At 39.9% G+C, this 19,201-nt stretch overlaps 1 protein-coding gene across 2 annotated transcripts in view; it reads left to right on the forward strand.

Moving 5' to 3' along the window:
- The first annotated feature begins 219 nt into the window (after window positions 1-219).
- The window catches only part of LOC120523122, a 34,169-nt gene continuing 15,187 nt past the window's right edge, over window positions 220-19,201 (forward strand). For both annotated transcript variants that reach the window (XM_039744114.1, XM_039744115.1), the window contains exons 1-7: window positions 220-996; window positions 2,709-2,752; window positions 4,832-5,122; window positions 6,539-6,559; window positions 6,761-7,012; window positions 16,111-16,170; window positions 17,845-17,934. In XM_039744114.1, the coding sequence (XP_039600048.1) occupies window positions 2,719-2,752; window positions 4,832-5,122; window positions 6,539-6,559; window positions 6,761-7,012; window positions 16,111-16,170; window positions 17,845-17,934 (748 nt within the window). In that variant the 5' untranslated portion in view covers window positions 220-996; window positions 2,709-2,718. The remainder of the gene's footprint in view (window positions 997-2,708; window positions 2,753-4,831; window positions 5,123-6,538; window positions 6,560-6,760; window positions 7,013-16,110; window positions 16,171-17,844; window positions 17,935-19,201) is intronic.

Here is a 19,201-nt window from a genome sequence, read left to right on the forward strand (position 1 = left end):
ACCGTGTATGCATCTATTTGTACATTTTTTCTTGATTACAATATATTTCACATAACGGATTTCTATTTTTTTTTACATTTCAATTGGCGTTCCGCGAATGCATTTTTTTTGTATGGGTTTCCGGAGTTTTAAAACAATCTGAAACTGCCCCAAACTGTCTGGCAAGGGGACGAAATCATGGCCGTCTTAACAGCATCATAGGCCCCCGGGCAAAGTGCTGTGCTGGGGCCCCCGATTTGATAGCAATACTGGAACACAGATTGGCATCAGAAACATCGTTGGCCCCAATGCTCATGGGGTCCCCGGCCAGTGCCCATTGTACTCATACGTTAAGATGGCCCTGTGGGCAGAAACAGTCCATGCCGTTAAGGCTTTCAGGTTATTGCTCTCTCCCCTGTAATCAGTCTGTCCAATTTCCCTTCCTCCACGTACAGTGTCCATACTACGACAAGGGCGTTGTGGCCGGGTCATTAACGTCACCCTCTCTCTCTTTCTTTCTTTGGTCCGCTTGTTCCTAAAACGCCCAGCCTTTTTTGCCTTATTAGAGAAATAAAGGCGAGAACCTCCGGCAAGCTGCTGTTTCCTGACCCGGGATCAGAGAGGAAGGAAGTTTGTAGGCGGGACAATCAGCGAATCGACTTTCAGTTTAGCCAAAGTGAACTGGTGTGGGTGGATGGGGTGGTTTTCCCGATCGATCAAACAGAAAAACTCCAATTCGAAATATTGGAACGAACGACCATTGAGCCGGTGAAGTTAGACAGACGAAGTTGGGCCGTAAAAAGTTGTCAGAATGGACGGAAGGTAGCAGTGGAGTCGCTAAAGAGGCGAGCAGGTTTTTAATGGGAGGGCGGGGAGGTAAATGAATAGAAAAGGCGTCCGGACTCGGGGCGTCAAATGCTCCCCAGTCACCGTCATCTGAGTGTTCCAATGCCGCTCGGTTTGCTCTGACTTGCATTTTAATTGCAACTCACCGAAGTGACATTCGCATTCAGACAGGTAAGTCTTGTTGTGTGTGTGTCTGGCGCCGCTTTAGACTGCAGTGTTATGAGGGCTCGACAATTCCGGAGCACCCATTCGTATTCTGTACGCTTTTCAACACCTCCTCAATAAAACTCTTCCATTGTCTCGGCATAATCTACACACTTTATGAACAGTAGCTGCAGAAAAGCATACAACATGCGGGTGCAACACATGTTCTGATTACTTATAACGTGGTTGACGCCTTTATCGGAGGGGATTTACAACATGTCAGATACGGCTCATTTCACGTGTTTGGGTTTTCCAGAGGGGCCACAGCAGGTGAAGTGGTCTGCGGACGGTCTCGCAGTGAGGGGTTTGAATCCAGAAGGTTTTAACCACAGTGCTAAAGCTTGGTGAATGCATTTTGTAAATCTTTGCCTTCTTGTAATTTGGTTAGCTTCATGTATATTTAATTTATTATTTGTTGTGATGCCACGAGTTGATTCATCACTAGGATCGGGATGCCCTCTACAATTATCCAATTGCTTCGTGGCTTTGGCTTCATTTTCCTCAGTTTCTGGATCTCAAGAAGAAACAGGTGTTGTCATTCTTCAAAACTGAAGTTTGAAAATCATGAAATGCGTTATATGATCTCGGGCCATGAAAACTCCTCCACTTTATGGATTTTAGCGTTGAGTACTCAAACCAGCAGTTTTTAATGGTGGCCCAAAGAGAACAACACACTGGTACACTTTAACACATTTTTGCCGCTAGTTCAGAAAGTAGACGCCACTTGAGATGGCCTCCCTCTCGCCCAAACACTAACCTTAAGGTCAATAAAATAGGTTCCTGATGTTAAGTCACTATTTTAGGGCTAAAATGATAACAGAAATGTGAAACCTACTTATATACCTAATCTGAATTATTGTGAAACAACCAAGTGGCGTCCGTTTTCTGAACAAGAGCCACATTTTTTGTTTCGTGTTTTCATTCTTTTGTGTCAGAAGATTCCAATGAGGGCATATTTTGCCTTTCTTGAAGGAAAAAAAAAATCTACAAAATGTTATGGAGAATATATTACCCCAGTCATCAGCTTTTGCTTCTCAAATTTGAGAAGCTGAGGGTGTGAGGACAGAAAGCTGGTGCAGTGATGAGCACGGGTGCCACTCTGCAGCACAGCCCAGGGTTCAAATTCGAGTCTGATTACAGTCTTTTTAATACTGTCTTTGTAGCACTCTGTGCCAATATTGTGTGCTGTGCACTGTCACTATGTAGAGATCAATGTCATTGAATATGGAGAGGGCAGCACAGTGTTGAAGTGGGCACTGCTGCTCCTCATAATCCCCTCTGTTTGGCGGGGTCTTTCTCCAAGTGCTTCCAAAATATTCCAATGGTGTTTAATAATTCTACATCGGCACATTGTGTGTGTGTGTGTGTGTGTGTGTGTACACGCCCCTGATGGAAACTGTCTTCTTCAGGCTTGGTTGCTGACTTATAACCAGATGTTGGTTCCCTAGGAATATTAATGGATGAATAGTTGATGAGAGCATTGGAATTAAATAGCAGCAGCTAGCACCTTTTTTCTTATACTGAAATCAATATATATCAAGGTAAATAGATCAACATATGGATTTGAGATTAAGAAAGATGTTACATGAAGCAAATTAGGAGATTATTGACAAGTAATACCTTTAGCTGACTTAAAAAAATATTATATTGATTGAACTGGTATTTTTTTTTCTTTCTAGACTGAATAGAATGATCTCCATATCAGCAGGAAGCAGAACTGAAGGTCAGCTTGTTCTTTTTTTTTTTTTTTTTTTATAATAAATGAGTAAACGTAGTGTTATAAACTGCTCAAAAAATTAAAGGAACACTTTGAAAACGCATCAGATATCTATACTGATATGGACTGAGTAATGTGTTAGGAATGAAAGGATGCCCCATCGTTTGATGGAAATGAAAATTATCAACTTACAGAGGACTGAATTCAAAGGCACCCCGAAAATCAAAGTGAAAAAATGATGTGGCAGGCTAGTCCATTTTGCCGAGATTTCATTGCAGCAACTCAAAATCGTACTCAGTAGTTTGTATGGCCAACACGTGCTTCTATGCATGCCTGACAACGTCGGGGAATGCTCCTAATGAGATGGCGAATGGTGTCCTGGGAGATCCCCTCCAAAATCTGGACCATGGCATCACTGAGCTCCTGGACAGTCTGAGGTGCAACCTGGCAGAAGTTGGATGGACCAAAACATAAAGTCCCAGAGGTATTCTATTGGATTAAGGTCAGGCGAGCGTGGGGGCCAGTCAATGGTATCAATTCCTTCATCCTCCAGGAACTGCCTGCATACTCTCGCCACATGAGACCGGGCATTGTCTGCACCAGGAGGAACCCATGACCCACTGCACTAGCACAGGGCCTGATAACGGGTTCAAGGATCTCATCCCGATACCTAATGGCAGTCAAGATGCTGTCGTCAAGCCTGTAGAGGTCTGTGTGTCCCTCCTGAATATGCCTCCCCAGACCATCACCAAACTGGTCATGCTGAACGATGTTACAGACAGCATAACATTCTCCACGGCTTCTCCAGAACCTTTCACATATGTCACATGTGCTCAGGGTGAACCTGGTCTCATCTGTGAAAAGCACAGGGCACCAGTGGTGGACCTGCCAATTCTGGTATTCTATGCCACAGTGCCGGGCAGTGAACACAGGGCCCACTAGAGGACGTCGGGCCCTCAGGCCACCCTCATGAAGTCTGTTTCTGATTGTTTGGTCAGAGACATTCACACTAGTGGCCTGCTGGAGGTCATTTTGTAGGGCTCTGGCAGTGCTCATCCTGTTCCTCCTTGCCCAAAGCAGCAGATACCGGTCCTGCTGATAAGTTAAGGACCTTCTACGGCCCTGTCCAGCTCTCTTAGAGTAACTGCCTGTCTCCTGGAATCTGCTCCATGCCCTTGAGATGGTGCTGGGAGACACAGCAAACCTTCTGGCAATGACACGTATTGATGTGCCATCCTGGAGAAGTTGGACTACCTGTGCAACCTCTGTAGGGTCCTGGTATCGCCTCATGCTACCAGTAGTGACACTGACCGTAGCGAAATGCAAAACTAGTGAAAAAAACAGTCAGAAAAGATTAGGAGGGAATAATGTGAGTGGCCTCAACTTGTTAAAGCATTCCTGTTTTGGGGGTTGTCACATTGTTGCCCCTCAACACCAAAGTGGCTGAAACTGATTAAGAACCCCCTCTGCTACTTAACTGACAAGATCAATAGCCCAGAAGTTTCATTTACTTTATGCTATACTTCGATTAAAAAGTGTTTCTTTAATTTTTTTGAGCAGATTAAAGTATTTTCTGTAGACAAAGATTTATAGGACTCTTATGCCCGGGATACAGCTAAGATATGATATCGCCAGTGACTTCTTACAAAAGCCAGTGGGGAAGCAAGCACAAGGTGGGTCCACATCCCATGCACTGAGGAATTCTTAAGAGTTAGTTGACGCCTCTCCAAGTTCGCAAATAAAACTACTAGGGTGTCTTCGAGTTTGTTTTTGTCCAGAAGACCACATGCAGCAAGTGTAGTATAAACAGTTAAGATTAGGAGTAGGTTAAGGTTAGGGTTTAGTGTCAGTAGTGTGTGGTGACTCCACTTCTGCCACGAAACTGCTGGTATAGACTTGTGGTGCAGCTCTACAGTTAGAAGCTCCTTCATTTATGAGGACTGTTTGTTACTACTGTATTCTTCATTTTACGGTCTGTTTTAATCCTGCTAAGCTAGCACTCCTCACTTTGTAAAATTCCCTGAAGCTGTTGTGTCTGCTAACTGTGCATTAGGCCATTTCTCATCTGTCATCTTCATCTTTCAGATTCTGTACAGGAGCCTCTCAAACGGCATATCCAAAACTCCAGAGAAGTGCTAGTTGATGCACTCTACAACATCGAGCCCCTCCTAGACTGTATGATTGCAGCCAATCTCTTAACCCAGGATAACTTCTTTGATGTCCGGGCTGAGAAAAACCCCAGAAATAAAGCCAGGAAGCTGCTGGAGGTGGTGCAGCACCAGATGGATGAGGAGAAGGTATATGACTTCTTGGAGTGTTTGAAGAAGTGCAAGAAACAGTACCCCCGGCTCAAAGACTGGCTGGTGACAGACATAGGTGAGGTCTTGGGTTGCAGATCACCATGGCTATGCTCTTAAGTCTTGGTGTGTTAATATGTTTCCTTTGGTAGAGAGTTGTGGTTTCAGGCAGAATATTCTTACAGTCAATGGAGAATTGGTGTCTGCATATTTTCACTTAGCTTGGACTTAATTGTGTTTCTATTTTAATAATTCCATTTATCCATTTTGTACTGCTTATCCAGCCTGAGTTATGGGAACAGCAGTTTAAGAACAATGCCCAGACACCCCTTTTCCTCTGCCACCTCCACCAGCTCTTGTGGAGGGAATTAAGGGTCTTTTCCAGATTAGCTGGGAGTTATAATCACACTGGATGTAATCTGGCTGTTTGGACATTAATCAGCAGAAAAAGAGTTTGTAAAGTCAAAGTGAAAACAGATCTCTGCAGAGTGATCTAAATTAAATACAAATACTGTATAAAGCTAAAATAACTGATCACATACAGTAAGTATTCACCTCATTAATTAGAGACACTTAAGTAATCACTAGTGCAGCCAATTTAGATGTCACATCATTAGTTAAATGGAGACCAGCTGTCTGGGGTGTTCATTCGATTGTAGTTATAAATGCACCTTATCTGGAGGGTCCAACTTGTAGACGTTTTATTCAATTACACATTCGGTACTCTTTAGAAGGAAAACAAATGGTGCTGTGATGCAGATTTGATCTGGGCCTAGAAAGAGAAACAGCCTGGGTTTACATGAGAGGCATCCTCAAAGCTGGAGGACTGATTGGACATTATGGAGTCTGGGGAGACCTCCCTTGACTCCACCCGGCTGAGAACAGTGCTCTGTAATCCCAAGTTTTTGAGTTTGAGACCTCAGAAGACGAGTAGCTGAAAGGGATTGTCACCATGTGTGAACTCCTGAGTAGAGACACAGACATCGAAGATCATCCTGCTTTACATTCAACATTAGAGTAATGTTTAAAATGCTTTAGAAAAGTTCAGGAATGATTTATAATATTAAACATTCAGTAAAAGGATAAGTGGTCCGTGCACAAATAATATTTAATTTGCAAAACTTCAAATAAGCATTGTGAGAAATGTGCTGTGTAGGATTTTAAAAAAGTGTGTTACAGAGATGCTCCGCTTTCTTTTGCTCATCTGATCAAAGGAACACTTTAGTTTAGATATTAAGGTCAAAAAGTCAGCCAATTAGACAATAAGCTTCTATCTGGAGGCATTTGTTGGTTGTTAAAACGTAAACTTTACTTCTTTTTAGTAGCTTAAACTAAACCACAGACCATTTAATTGCTATTTTATTTTTTCAGATCCTAGAACATTGCATTTTTATATTTTAAAAACAAAAGTCTCTTAAAATCTGTATATACAGTATCTAAACCTTATACTACTGAAATGGTTGCAGTTATTTGTTTTTTCTGCTTTTTCCAACAGATCTCCATCAAGGACCAACAGGTAAGAAATAGTAAATTATATTTAAGAGGCTGTTGCTCACGTGCTTTTCTATATAGACTTTATATAAAGTGAACAGAAACTTCTGGGATAAGATGGGGTGGATTTTATTAGTTGTAGATGATATCAGTACTTAGTCGCCTGCTTGGTCATGAGATAAAACAAACCTCACCTCTCTTCTCATTTTCTTGTACCTTTCTACAGAGCAGAAGCTGAGAGCACAAATAAGTGAGATATGCCAGCGACTTGGCCACAATGTCGACCCCATCTCCATTAAACTGTTTTCTGAAGAGACGCTATCCCATTTTGAGCTGGAGCAGGTGCAGGGTAGTAGCACCTTATTTACGAAGGCTCAGGTCATCATTTCTGCATGTCTAGCTAAGGGCGAAAAGGCGTGCAAGAGTTTTTACCAGGCTCTCCATGAAGTTGACAAAATGCTGGCTGAGGATTTAGAAGGTAAGGACATTCATGTTCTTGATGTTGTGCTTCAAGGCTTATAGTGCAATGGCAAGTTGAACGGTGTAAAGGATCTACACAGCAGAGAAGGAAGCATCATCTGTCAGGCTCTGTGCTTGAAAAGATGGGGAACATTTGTAACTGAATAAATACGGCAGTAGAATTAACAAATGCCAAAGGGAGCGATTGTACAACCTCAGTCTGAGGTGCTGACACATGATGGATGGGAGTGTTGTGTGCCGTAATTTGTTTTCAATATACAATTCCAATTTCAACTTTAAAGTTAAAGCAAACAGATCTTTGGTAGGGATGTCAAATTAGTAAAAATTAAGATTGATTACTCATATGAAAAGAAGTAAATATCTGACCACAGTTTAAATATTTGGGGTGTTACATATACATTTATTTGGTATGTGATATTATATATTTACTGTTACTTTACTTTTTGCTCTGTTGCATCTGCAAAGCATGACATGCATGTGACTTGTGCACAGTTGCTTAAGATAATCGGGTAAAAATTGCAGCCTTCAAATAAATACCACACCTGGAAATGCAGTTCTTCACAAAAATGGGACTGTCTGTGTTCGCAAAGTGACTTGATTGGATTTACTTTATTGTTAAGAAAATAATACAACAAGGAGTGCACAGCTGAATAAAACTACGTCTCTCCAGGCTCAATGTACGAATATAAACATAAAGACAAGTGCACGTTCTATAACAACAGACAGACATCATAGGCAGTATAAAAGTAGTATAATTTAGTAGATCTATTGGTCGAATATTTGTATTCTAGTGATGAAAAACATTTACATAAATCACAGACATAACAGCATTTTAGGAGGTATGAGATTCTGAATATATGTGTTCAAACAGTCTGTGTGCGTGTTCAGGAATTTAACAGTCCCAAATGGTCACCATGCTGTTTATTGTTGATGGGATTTTAGTAATCTGATGGCCTGGGGGGGGAAAAAACTCCTACTGAGACTGGCTGTCTGGCACTGCAAACTATGGTAGTGTTTGCCAAAGGGCAAAAGTTTGAACAGTCCATGGGCTGGGTGAGTGGTGTCTCTGACTATCTTAGGAGCTCTCCTAAGACAGCAGGACAAGTACAGATCTTGTATAGACTGGAGGGTGGTTCTGATGATTTCTTCTGCCATCTTTACCACTCTCTAGAGGGAAATCTGATCCAACACAGTGTTTATCTGCCATACCAGACTGTGAGGCTGCTTGTCAAGAGAAAGTGAAGTTTACACACAAAAAGCCCAGACATAAACATTCCCGATGGCTCAAACATGTTAAATGCAATTTAAAGAAAATAAGCTACTAATGGACAAAAGATTATGTGAACCGATACTTTGCTTCACAGGATGGCAGTTGAGTGTTGCAGGCAGGAGCCCAGCATCAATGGACTAAACTTAATTCACCCGCCTTTTACATTAACATCAGATATGACGCTCTCCTGTGTTACATTTTGGTTTTTCATTACGTCTTTGTTGTACACATTTTGTGTTCGGCCAGAAGCCAGCTAAGACCCGGCCTGCTTGTTAACTGTGTGTTAGCTGAGGGAAGCTAAATGAGCATTTGTGAGATTGAAAAAGCTCTTTAAAATTGTCACTTTAAAGTTGTCGTGATGCCTAAATGAAGATCAGAAATAGGGTAAAAATCATGAAAACCAGGGCCGGATTTAGATGAAAAGAGGCCCTAGGCTATTCCACTTATGAGGCCCTTTCACCTCCCATTTTTAAGTTTGTAAATTACATGAGAGATAATAAAATACATCATTACTGTGATATATATCAATATCTTAAATGAAACATGTTGTGATTGGTACTAACCTTTATAAAAAATGTGACACGGATAATAAATAAAAAAAAGTCGAGAACACTTATTTGGACATTTATTCTCCGCACCATATATACTGTAGTACTTGTAACAATAACTAATCAAACATAACACACAACATTTACAAAGAAACAAAATTCAAATAATGAAAATCTTTGACTACGAAAATAAAATATGCAATAAAAATTATCATTTTCTATCAAATTAAATATATTCAATACATTGAAGATTAAACCAAATTCAATTCAGATAAATTTATTTCATAATAATTCACATTTAAAGTTTAAGTATGAATTATTATGAATTTGAAGTCTTAAACTAAACCAAAAATTGAACTTTATTCAAACAAAATCCAGATCACAAAAAAGAAAATATCAAATTGTATATCATATTAAATTTTATGTTAATAGTTATTTTATTTAAGAACTGATTCAATCCAAGTATACATTTAAAACGAAATAGTAGATTAGAAGAATTTCTTTCTAAACTTTTTCACACAGAATTCTTCTAGAAGTTCATCAAAATCTCTTTTTCTGAAGGTCTCATTTTCGATGCACAAAATACTCAATGAAGACAACCTCGTCTGGGTCATTGTGCTTCTTAATTGATTTTTGATATTTTTGAGTCTTGAAAATGACCTTTCTCCAGTACAATTAGTGACTTTTAAACTGAGAAACAGCCGTACGATTGATTCCACATTGGGGAAGGCCACTTGAATATTTTCTTTGAATATTATTTGATACAAGTCTGTATGCGACAATGTGGAATTTTTTGAAGGCTTATGCGTTTGTCTCACATATGTGTGGAAATGAAATAGTTCTTCAGTAAGATTTTGGTTGACATCTTCTGGGTATTCTTGCATTAACAGCTCAACACCTCTTTGAAGTTCTACCTTTGATAATGTAAGATCGGCAAGAAAGGAAAATATTTTCACTACATTATCATAAACAGAAGCTCTTCTTCCTAAATTTGATTCTAGTGCATCTAATATAGGAATAAATGATTTAATCCTAAATTTATCTCTTGAAGAGAGTTCGTCTAAGGCATCAGGGTCAGATGAATTTTTGTAATTCCCTTGCCTTTTACTTCTTATTATCCTTCTGGCAATTCTAGATTCAGTATTTGGAAACGTGTTTTTTGCTTGTTGCTCAAGTGCATCAAAATCTTCCCTAATTCCACGTAAAATATCCAAAAGTGACCTGTACCAATCTGCACAACTACTAAGTAAAATATTAGGGCTTTGAAGAATTTTATTTACTTTTGAAAAATGTCTCAGTATTCGATCCCAGAAATGGAGCATAAACGAATTCAAATTCTTCCATCTTCTAAAAAAGATTGTTAGCCCTCAATCTAGTATTACCCTTTATATTATTATCTGAATGTAAATAATTGAGTGCATCGGTGATATCATTGTAATTTTCTAAAATAGCTTCTGTAGCTTTTGCATGTGCCTCCCACCTAGTGTCTGATAAATATTTAGGCACTTTAGAATGAGGTTTCAAATGTGATTTTAGAACTGCCCATCTTTTTGTGGAAGACAAAAAAAAGATATAAACTTCGTTCACAACACCAAAAAAATGAACAGCATCAAGGCAACAATCGACATCTGAACGACCTACTAAATTTAAAGAGTGACCAGCGCATGGAACAAATCTTGCAAACTTGTTTTTTTCGATAATTTTTTGCTGCATACCATTGTATCTACCAGCCATATTGGCTGCATTATCATAAGACTGTCCTCGGCATTTTCTGAAATCAGTTTCAAGTTCAGTAGTGATATAGTTAAATACTAAATCAGCTATGCTTTCCCCTGAGTGATCTTTTAGCTCAAGGCAACCCGTCTTCAGGTGACACATATCTAATAATTAAGGTCAACTGATCAGTATGAGATATGTCAGGAGTGGAATCTACTGAAAAGCTAAAATAGCCAGCCACTTTATTTGCCATAAGTTGAATAATTTCCTCACATATAGTTTTATACAGATATGAAGGTTTTCCTGAGCCAGTATTTCCATATCGATCGATATGATCTCTTAAAAATGGATAAAATTTTGCTACTAGTTCTAGAAGACCAAAGTAATTGCCGTTATTTGGAGTTCCAAACTTGTCATTGTCTCCTCTAAATGGTAAGCCTCGCTCTGCAAGAGTGCAAACTACAGCGAAAACTCTTTCTATAACGTAGCGCCAGTATTGCTGCTCTTTTCTTATTTCTTCCTCTAGCTTTGAAGTTAAAGTTTTCCCTTTTGCTCTTGTTAAGTACATTAGTTAACATAGCATTCCTATGATTTTCCGAATTTTCATGAGTTTGAATGATAGCAGGGTTTTTCCAATCATTAAACCCTTCAGAAGGTAATGCTGTTGCAGAAGATGCAATATTTGGAAAGAGTTTACAAACAACGCAAAAAACGCGGCCTTTTGAGGGAGAGTACACAAGCCATTCTAGAGTATATTTTTCTCCATTGGCTTTTGTTGAATAAAAAATTGCTTTTGTACAAAATCCGGACTGATTCTTATATTCTCGCTTAGAATTTAAAAATGGTCCACAGTGATACTGAACTTGAGAAGGGCCCTTCTTTACCCAATATGATACATCATTTTGTGATAAATGTGTCCACACGCCAACATCTGTTACAGTAGACATATATTTGACATCACTATCTAAATTTGCAACATCTTGAACATGGTGTTTCTCATTAGGTGTCTGAAAAAAATTCTGCATATTCATGTTATTTTCTTGTGGCTCGTTTGTATATCCGTGTTCAGTAAGTTGCTCTTGAATTAGTTCCATATTTTCACTTTGAGTTGGTGCAACGGCCGTGTCCTCACATACAACGTGCTGCATTGCTTCCAATTGAGTAGTACTAGTTGGCACATGCATGTAAGCAGTAATCGGTGTTAACTTCTTTGCCTCATACTCTTGTAGCTTCTTTTTCTTGCATTTGCAAGCGCCACTTTCAAATCTTTTACTTCTGAATTTCTAACTACATATGTCGATACACATGGGTGTTTTATGCTGTGGTTTTGAGCACACATTTGCAAGAACTTGGAGAGCACTGGAGTGTCAGCTGCTGAATCAAAGTAGGGTAATGTTAAAGGGGCTGCTCTTAACTGGTTCAGGTCATATCTAACTGGTAGAGACTTTTCAGTGACTTTAAATTCCTCTTTTTCATCTACTGCTCCTCTTAAATGTGGTGTTCCTCAGGGATCCATTTTGGGTCCTATCTTATTCTCTATATACCTTCACCCTATTGGAGCGATTTTTAGGAAATTTAACATTTCTTTTCACTGCTATGCTGATGATACACAGGTTTATATTGCCGTCTGCAATAAATCAACTGCACAACTGTCTTTCTGAACTAAGATCCTGGATGGCTAATAATTGTCTTGATCTGAATCAAAATAAAACAGAGGTGCTTATAGTGGGTCCATCAGCTAAAGCCCAAATTGGTTTTGGACTCCTCGGCTCTTTCTCTGTCTTTTTACAAACCTCAAGTCTGCAATCTTGGTGTTATCTTTGAGTCAAAGATGGTCAGTGGTGGGCCGTCAGGGCCTGCAAGGCCTTCTCTGCTGGCTTAAAAAAATATCTGAATCACAAACTGATGTTAATTATATTTTGTCCATGAATACTTATTAAATAATTCCAAATAGTCTGTCCACTTCCTTTCATAACTTTTCTGATGGTTATGCTGGTTCCAAACATGTATTTTCGTATCAAAGCATTTAACCAATCACTTTTCAGCCATCATTTTGTTGCCAGGCAGAGTCATAGTCAAAGAAGTCTGCCCGGAGGCCTTCACAATCCATTCTGCTTCAACCAATCAGATTTTGAGTTGGTGTCAGTAGGGCCCTCTAGCAGGCGTGTGGCAACGTCGCCGTATTCAGACCCATTGATTGGATAGGATGGTGTAATAGCTATTTTGTCACCCCACAATGGCCGAAGGAGGAGAAGAATTAGATTTGGTGGCAGATTTACTTTCAAGGCCATTTTCAAGACTGACTTTTCAAGAAAAGCTGGACATTGTTAAGAAAGGTCGGACAACTCCAAAGCTAGCTAGCCTGTCACAACCAGGAAGAGGATTTGTCAGCCACTTTCAGGTTACCAACTATGAGCGGTACCCCTGGTTCATAGGGTTCGAGGAACACTGCAAATTGTATTGCTGGGAGTGCTTGTTATTTGCCACTGATCGACATGGTGTTTGGAGCCACACTGGGTTTGTAAATTTGCCTTGCCTAACCAAGGCAGCAACGAGACATCAATAAGCACTGCCGGACACTTGCAAGCAACGGTGCTTTCCAAAACGTTTGGGGAAACCAGAGTGGATCTACAGCTGAATGAGCAAGTGCGCAGGGAAATGGAGCTCCACAACGAAAAGGTGAAGAAAAACAGAGAAATCTTAAAAAGACTGATAGACTGTGTCATTTTTTTGGGCAAACAAGAACTTTCATTTCGGGGACATGATGAAAGCGCGGGATCCAATAACAGAGGGAACTATGTGGAGATTCTTTCTCTCATTGTTGAGAGCATCACGGATTTACATTACCACCTGTCCACCAATAAAGTGTTTAGTGGGACGTCGGGTAAAATACAAAACGACCTGATCACTGCTATTGCTGAAGTGATGGGAAAAGAGATAAGAAGTGACATTTAAAAAGCATCGTTCGTCTCTATTATGGTGGATGAGACGACAGACGCGAGTAACGCAGCGCAGCTAGCACTGGTCCTGCATTACGTAACGGGCACAGGTGTCAAGGAGCGATTTGTCAGATTTGAAGATGTTACCAGTGGGAAGCGGGCCGATGACATTGCAGGTCTTATCATCAGATTTTTGTTGGAAAATGAATGTCTGGGTAAAGTTGTGGCACAGTGTTTTGACGGCGCAGCGGTCATATCTTCTGGATTAAATGGAGTGTAGGCTAAAGTTAGAGAGAGCACAATTGGCTTTATTCATACACTGCTATGCACATCGGCGCACGCAACTACTGGACAAAATCTGCCAGCGGCATTACACAGTACACATCCAGAGTGGTCAATAGGGTCTTTGAGAAGAGAGATGCTCTAAAGGAACTGTTTCATCACATTCTGGAGCATCATGACGAGTATGATGAGGACACAGTGCGCTATGCTGATGGATTTAAAGCACGTCTGGATGATTTTGAGTTTTGTTTTTTGTTCACACATTCAATGGCATTTTTGGGTATTCAGACGTGCTCTATTAATACTACAGGACAAAAAACTGGATGTGCAGTTTTGTGTGGCTAGGGAAAAGGAGTTCTGTGACACCGTTGAGCAAGATAGAAGCCGATATGAGGAACTCTACGAGGCCACTGAACGCCCCGCAGGCGCTCCGAGTGCATGAAGAGGTCAAGTGCAAGATCCTCGCGCGCACTACCGCCAACTCCATGGCAGGATTCTGGACAATACTATTTGCCAGACACAGACCAGATTTCAAGACCACGAAAAAGTGATGTTTGTCACGCTCCTCAACCCCCAGAAGTTTCGGGAATACAAGAAAAATTTCCCGCATGCAGCCTTCTCCACTTTAACACAAAAGCCACGGAGCGCTTTTTGATCTGTCTCGGCTAAAAACAGAACTGACTGTAATGTATGCCATGGATGATTTTGCAGGAAAATCTCCCACTGATCTCCTTGACTTCCTTCATCAGAAAAATCTGAATGAGAGCATGGGGCAGCTGTTCACATTGCTATATTAGGTGGTGACCATTCCCGTGTCCACTGCTTCTGTCGAGCGGACATTTTCTGCCTCAAAGTGAATTACAACTTATGCCAGAAATATGACAGGGCAGGTTCGACTTTCAGCATTAGCTTCGATGGCGATAGAAAGGGACTTTTTGATGGAAATGAAGCACACGGATAATCTGTACGACAGAGTAATTGAACTGTTTTTGAGATAAGAGAGGAGGATGGATTTTGTTTACAAATAATCCGAATTTTTGGTGATATTGCAAGTTTATGAGTTATTATTGATGTTTTTTATATGTGTATCGGCTGTAGCTGCAGTAGAAAGGAACTTGTTCATCCCTGGTTTGTCTATTCAATAAAGGCATTTATTGTGGCTGCAGGAGTTATCTATCTGCGATGCAACGGCTCTTTATACTGTATTTCTGCATATTAAGTTGGTTTTATAACCATAAATTAGTTTTTGAGGGGCGGGATGATTCAGACGAAGCACTACTGAAGGCTTAGGTGTGAAATGCACGGTCCGCCACTGTCTTTGACAGTTACCTCTCTTTTGAGAAACAGGTTCGTCTGTTAGGTAAGATCAAGCCTTTTTTTATCTTCTAGGGATCTTGAGAAAGCTACTCATGCTTTTATCTTTTCTCGCCTTGATTACTGCAACTCGCTGTATTCTGGGAATAGCAAATCCCTGATACGTAGGTTACAGTTGGTCCAGAATGCTGCCGCTCGCTTTCTGGTTGGGGCAAGAAAGTAGGACTCTATTTCTCCAATATTCGCTTCTTTACACTGGCTGCCTGTCAGTTTTTGAATTGGTTTTAAAATCTTGTTGCTAGTTTTTAAATCTTTACGTGGACTTGCTCCTACCTATTTATCCAAATTGTGTGCTTTACACCAGCCATCCAGAGTGCTTAGATCTTCTGGTCAGTTGTCTCTTGTTGTCCCTCATACTAAGTGCAAAATTATGGGGGACAGGGCCTTTGCAGCTGCTGCTCCTCGCCTGTGGAACTCTTTACCTCATCACATAAAGGAGTCATCTACAATTGAACTGTTCAAAACAAGATTAAAGACTCATTTCTATTCACTTGCATTCTGCGACCTTCAGTAATAGTGGTGGTTTCCTTATTGTGATTATGTAACGTTACTTCTATTTATTATTTATTTTATTTATGTTCATTTATTTTATTTCTATTTATGTTATTTGTTTGTTTTCTTTTATTCTATTACTGTAAAACACTTTGGCCGCAGCATTCCTATGTTGTTTTAAATGTGCTATATAAATAAATTGATATTACGTTTTTAAAAATGCCATTTTTTAAATAGTTTATAAACGTGTTCCAGATTAGTTCTACAATTAACCAGAAAGTGGAAGAAAAAGTAAATGTTTAGATGCAGGAAATTGAGAGAAAGAGAGAGGCCTATAAAATGAATACAAGTATTTCTAGTGCCCAGTGTGCCTACTAGCTGAGTCGGGTATGAAGCAGGACAGCAGGGAGTGGAGGTGAGTGTAAAGTCAGTGTTTCGACTTTATCCTGATAGCATTTCTCTTTGTGTTTTGTAGGAGGGAAATTATCAAATCCTGCTGTTGACTTCAGCCTCACCAGTAAACAAGAACTGGAAGGTAATGGCACCACAGCTCCTGGGTGCATCCACTCACACTTTGTTTCATTCCTTATTTTTTATGCTGCAGTTTCTGAAGTGCCATTTTCAGTCAATTTTCTGAAGGGCGTTCTGTCATGCAGGACTGTTTCAGTGAATACCAATTCAGTTTACCAGTTAGCTAAACACTTGTCCAAGAGAATCTCTGGGGGGAAAAAGCAATTTTGAAACTGCAGAAGGAGGCACTATTTAGAAAAAAATGTCCTTTGACTTGAGTGCAGCCATATTGAAATGCTGGTGTAGCTATTGAATCACATACTTTTATTTTTTCTTAAATGGCACCTCATATTGCAGTATTTATTACTTGAATGCGTATGCTGCTTTTGCACTACTAGTTCTTATTGCTGTAATCGAAATTGGTGAAGAAATCAGATTCAGTGTCTGTCCTGCTTAAATGTTTTGGTCCAAACGTGGCCTGAGTGTTTACAGTACATCCACATTCAGCTTACGTGAAAGGTTTGTCCTACACATAAGTTGTTGCAACATAATGCAGGGAACACACAAACATGGATTCTTGCATTGCTTTTTTCTATCGATACATATTGGTTTTCTACATTTTTAGAAGCATAACTTGTTTTCTACATATATTGAGAGGGGCTATGCCATCTTATGCCTCAGCTTTTTCTGCTTTGATTTCCTTCACCTCTTTTCAGAGAAGAATTTGGATTCACAAACAGCATTCAAAAGTGGCTGGACTTTGTTAGCTTCTCTGATGAATCTTAATGCATGAAGATTAAAAACGAAAAGAAAAACAAACACTATTTAATATGGGGGGATGACCCTGTTACTAAACGTGAAGTTCAGGTTAGACTTGTTCATATATCCTCAAGGGTATGGAGGACACTGCAGGGCCAATTAATCCAGACAGTTTCACATATTGCAAGTTGTAATATTTTTCTAGATGAGTAATTACATTGAGCATGGGATGGAAAATTGAAAACAAAAAAAATGGACAAAGCTGAGTATAATTACTAAAGGAAGCTTATTACTTATTTTATACAATATCTGGTGGGGCAGTGTCCCACTAGCCCTTAATGTAGAAATGCCACCGGAAGCAATTGAAGTAAAAGTGTAGTTTCATTTATAATTCTTAAAAACTTTAAATTCAAAAAACACTTAAAGTCTCCAAAAAACTGTTATTGGTGATTTTCTTACTTTGGAATTGCAAAATTGCCGTGAAATTCATTTTGGTGTCAGTTTTGAGAAAATGTTTGTGAATTGCAGCTTACCTGTTTCTCTCATCAGTAGTTGGTATACTCCTTGATTATGGTGACGTGTTGCATGTTGATTAGCACACACCAATAAGAACTTCACTATACTCTGTACATTTGGACACCTTGCCCCAATGAACCTGTAGTCCAAAAATATTCAAATGAAAGATATAGAATTATACAGATGTAACACTTGCAGGTAATGCTTTTTTAAGAGCTAACAATGAACCATTAGCTGTCGGATTGGTTGAACTGAGCCCCCCAGTAAGTAATTGCTCTCAGATCAAATTTCAGGAAAATGGCCAGCAGAGGCTGCCAAAATACAAAAATGTTTAATCTGTGCTGAAAAAGTGCAGGAGTTACAGCATCAAGACTTTCAACCTACCAGTCACCCTCTGTAATTCCTTCTTCTTTTTTACCTGCAGCCAGCAGCAACTTTCATTTCAGCCAATCTGTGGAAATGCCTGGCATCTCGATTCCAACAGCAGTGCAGGAGTCGCAGCAAATAACTGAAGGTACGTCTGCCATATCACAATACGACGCGGTCCGGATAAAAAGCTGCACACGGCTCCTACTGAGATGGGGATAAGTGGGAGTTATGAAACTGAGTAAGCCTGCTGCAACTGAGGAGTTTCTGCTGACCAGGTGGCTCGACGTGACATGCAGTTCTGTTGTTTTTAATGGTTTCGAAAAGTTTTAGAGTGCCATCTTTTACTGGTTTATCGGTCAAGGTGCTAGACTTTAACCACTAGGCTGCTGCTTCATTTTCTTTTTCCAATTCACTGTGTGATCCTGAGGAAATCACTTAAAAGGCCTGTTAACAAACAAAATACAAAAGGCATGTAAAGGATCGCAATGTCTTTTAAGTCACTTTGGGCAAAAGTGTCTGTCAAATATCTCATATTTTTTATAATTTCCTAAATTAGATCATGATTTGTTCATACATGTAAAGCTTGCTTCCACTGATAAAGTAAAACACAAAATTTATCATTTATATATATATAGTGCATCCAGGAAAGTATTCACAGTGCATCACTTTTTCCACATTTTGTTATGTTACAGCCTTATTCCAAAATGGATTAAATTCATTTTTTTCCTCAGAATTCTAAACACAACACCCCATAATGACAACGTGAAAAAAGTTTACTTGAGATTTTTGCAAATTTATTAAAAATAAAAAAAAATTGAGAAAGCACATGTACATAAGTATTCACAGCCTTTGCCATGAAGCTCAAACTTGGGCTCAGGTGCATCCTATTTCCCCTGATCATCCTCGAGATGTTTCTGCAGCTTAATTGGAGTCCACCTGTGGTAAATTCAGTTGATTGGACATGATTTGGAAAGGCACACACCTGTCTATATAAGGTCCCACAGTTGACTGTTCATGTCAGAGCATAAACCAAGCATGAAATCAAAGGAATTGTCTGTAGACCTCCAAGACAGGATTGTCTCGAGGCACAAATCTGGGGAAGGTCACAGAAAAATTTCTGCTGCTTTGAAGGTCCCAATGAGCACAGTGGCCTCCATCATCCGTAAGTGGAAGAATTTTGAAACCACCAGGACTCTTCCTAGAGCTGGCCGGCCATCTAAACTGAGTGATCGGGGGAGAAGGGCCTTAGTCAGGGAGGTGACCAAGAACCCGATGGTCACTCTGTCAGAGCTCCAGAGGTCTTCTGTGGAGAGAGGAGAACCTTCCAGAAGGACAACCATCTCTGCAGCAATCCACCAATCAGGCCTATATGGTAGAGTGGCCAGACGGAAGCCACTCCTTAGTAAAAGGCA

This window comes from Polypterus senegalus, chromosome 2, assembly GCF_016835505.1.
Source record: "Polypterus senegalus isolate Bchr_013 chromosome 2, ASM1683550v1, whole genome shotgun sequence".
Classification (NCBI taxonomy): Eukaryota; Metazoa; Chordata; class Cladistia; order Polypteriformes; family Polypteridae; genus Polypterus; species Polypterus senegalus.